The sequence below is a fragment of the Chenopodium quinoa genome, unplaced genomic scaffold, assembly GCF_001683475.1.
Source record: "Chenopodium quinoa cultivar QQ74 unplaced genomic scaffold, ASM168347v1, whole genome shotgun sequence".
Lineage (NCBI taxonomy): Eukaryota > Viridiplantae > Streptophyta > Magnoliopsida > Caryophyllales > Amaranthaceae > Chenopodium > Chenopodium quinoa.
This window is the reverse complement of record NW_018745068.1, coordinates 2,844,890-2,848,021: the sequence shown is the minus strand read 5'-3', so window position 1 is coordinate 2,848,021 and position 3,132 is coordinate 2,844,890. Positions and strand designations below refer to the sequence as shown.

The window sequence follows — 3,132 nt, the reverse complement described above, 5'->3', positions numbered from 1 at the left end:
AGCTAGCACACCTTGACCCGGTTTTGGGCATGGTGTGTGGGGACCAATGCATAGCCTTGGGGATCAAGGCAATGGTCCCCCCAAGCCTTGGTCCTCACTTGGCCTTCTCTATATTTGTGCCATGTGTCGATTTGTGATTGAGTTGATTAATTATTTAATTTTGGAATTAAATAATTATCATTTTTACCAACTCTCCCACATTGATGGGAGATTGGAAATCAAGGGATCATTTCCCTATAAATACCAAGCTTGGTATTGGGATTTGACACAACCTTGAGTGGAAAAGTAAAGGTAACTCCATTGTTGAGTAAGCCTTGAAATTCGTAAAACTCCAAGTTTGTTTTGTCCGGGCCTCGACTAACCTTCGAGGCTTAGGACGCTCAGGTCGGGTCGAGGGTACGATCCGTCGGAGATCTCGTCTTTTCGGGATTTTGAAGTAAGAGCTCTTTAGGAGCGAAGCACGCGTCAAAGGTATAATTCTTGTCCTTAATCTTGTTTGATTAAGTTAATTATGCTTGTTTAATTTCTTTAATTTAGGGGCGGGTCTTGGTGGGTTTCCTTCCGCATAGTGTCGGGTCACTATGAAACCCTACAGGTTAAACCATCAATCATTGGTTCTATTTGTTTTGGTAATTTGTTTTCTTGTTTCAACTCGAGTTTTAGGTATTTCAGAATGTCTAGAACATAATTGTGTGGGGAACGTGTCTTTCTCTCTTGCAAATGACTCTCCTGATAATTTCTTCAATACTTTCTTTGGATGCACAAGCACAACTCTGTCACGTATACCCTACTCCCCTTATTCTAGAGACAAATATACTACTGTAGTTAACTCCTGTCCTCGCATTATAGCAGCTATAGTAAGTATGAAAAAAGTTCAATCTATTCTATTCTTTCCTTCCCATTCAAACATCCAGTTAGGGTTTTGATGACTAATTTCTACCTTTGTGGCATACTGGATTACTGGCATTCTCTTCATATTATTCTAGCTTGCTATATAACCATATAAAAACTTCAGGTTTCTCTAGTCTCTTTATAATTTTATTTTATTTTATTTTTTATTTTTTGGAGAATACACTAGTTTGTTTGTCATTTTAAGTTAGGTATTTGATGACTAATTGACTAATTTCAATGAACATCAATAAGATACAGAATGACCTGGCTGATTCTGTTACAGGTGTTGAATAATATAGAAGGTGTTAGAAATCCATTGCCTCCTGCAGTGCACAACTTCTATGTTCTGATTGAGACCACAGGGAGTGATGAATCCTATGATAGGTATGTATCTGAAGTTATTAAATTAGTTGTTGGTTTGCTGCTGTCTTGTATCTACCAAGGCACACAACAGTTGGCATGTTTTAATGTTGGTGTTTCTCTTCCATCAACGATGTCTAGATTGGTGGTACTTATAAGAGTTATAACACATATATACTTTTGTATTTATCTTTGACCAAGTAGCTAAGGGTTGTACCAAGCATAGACTCTCTACCCCCCTCCCCCTTCTCTGTTCCTAGGTTTTCTGTCTGAGCTGGTCTCTGCTCCCTTTTTCTCTAGCCTGACTCCTAACTGAGGCCCATCCACCCATCTTGCTAACTTTAAAGAAAAGTATGTGTAGTTTGCTTACATATTTTTGTATTGGTTGCCAACAGGATATTGTTATAAATAATGATTAGTAATTCATAGATCTGAAATTGGATGATGGTTATGTATCCAGAGAGAGGCTTGAGACGTTCTTGTTTGGCTTGATGGAAAGTGGTTTAATATTAGATGGTGTGGTTGCACAAGACATTAATCAAGTATCTTCATTTTGGCGTATCCGTGAGGTTTCAACCTTAACCTTTCTTTTGTTTTTCCCATATATGTAATGATGATTGCCCATTTTATATGTCTTTTTCCAAAAAAAAAACTTCTTTGCTGCCATCTTTTAAACAACCATCATCTGTGCGTTTTGAACTTTACTCATGTTGATTGTGGCCTTGGTCTATTATAATTTATAATTTAGTTCAATTATATTTCTATTATTTTTTTCAATTTTACGTGTAGGTGCATGAAGAGTTAAATGCAGCGGAAGAATAGTGAGTAGTCATCTAACAAATGGTGCATATATGTTGGCGACTCTTATTCAAGTTCCGGCTTTGTGAAGATTTGGAAATTTTGGCTTATTGGACGATTAAATGCTTTATATAACTTTTATTTTTTATTAGTAGGGTATGTCATACCAAAAACAAGCGAGTAATATTTTGTAATGTACGTATTTCGCATTATAATTATTATATATAAATGATACTTTATTTTGTTTTTTGTTAGTATATTTAGATTTGTACTGACTAATTATACATATATTATATTACCATTCCTTCCCAACAAAAAACAAAAAAAAAAAAAAAAAGATCAATCCGTTGCAGTAGATACGTACTCCTATCATTGTATTAATTAGCTTCATCCGTTGCAATAGGTTCAATTTCATCATAACTATTAGTCAGTACTCTATTGCCACGGATAAGTTATGTCGTTGCAACAGGTATTGGTCTATTGCCACGGATCAGTGGTGCCGTGGCATTAGGTGTCATAAGTCGTTGCATTAGACCTACTGCAACGCCAGCAGATGCCACGGTACATGGCCGTTGCATTAGGCCTAATGCCACAGATTTTGACGCCTAATGCAACAGATTTGGGGGTTGCAATAGATCAAAAATTTAGTAGTGTTTGTATTCCGCAGCGTTGTTGGTAATGTCGAAGTCAGGCTTAATTGAGATTGAGACATGTTCTTCCTTAGGTGATACTAATAAGACTCCTACACCACACCCTTTCTAGTTAGATGCGCCGTCAAAGTATAATGTCCAAGTATCATCCTCCGTGACCATTAATTCTTTATCTGGGAAATCGTCCCCTTGTGTTGGTGTTGAATCCTCAATTGGAAAGTCTGCTAAGAAATCCGAGACCACAGATCCTTTGATGGCTTTTTGGGGCATAAATCTTAGGTCGAATTGGGCTAAGTTTACTATCCATCTGGATATTCTTCCATTGAGTGTGGATTTCTCAAAGAGGTACTTGAGGGGATCCATTTGAGATACTACATAGACTGTATGGACGAGCATGTAATTCCTTAACTTGGTTGTGGCCCACACAAGTGCG

At 37.2% G+C, this 3,132-nt stretch overlaps 1 protein-coding gene across 1 annotated transcript; it reads left to right on the top strand.

Annotated features, from left to right (window-relative positions):
- Positions 1-880: 880 nt before the first annotated feature.
- LOC110709435 (probable D-2-hydroxyglutarate dehydrogenase, mitochondrial) lies at positions 881-2,440 on the top strand. The gene is made up of 2 exons (XM_021887654.1): positions 881-1,275; positions 1,712-2,440. Exons 1-2 carry the CDS (start codon positions 1,151-1,153, stop codon positions 1,860-1,862), a joined length of 276 nt encoding a protein of 91 aa, XP_021743346.1. The 5' UTR covers positions 881-1,150; the 3' UTR covers positions 1,863-2,440.
- Positions 2,441-3,132: the final 692 nt, after the last annotated feature.

Bases quoted from the DNA above. Each gene is read 5' to 3' on its own strand.
- LOC110709435 (XM_021887654.1), top strand. From the start codon at position 1,151: ATGACCTGGCTGATTCTGTTACAGGTGTTGAATAATATAGAAGGTGTT. The intron at 1,276-1,711 runs GTATGTATCTGA...TTATGTATCCAG, and splicing joins AGTGATGAATCCTATGATAG to AGAGAGGCTTGAGACGTTCT.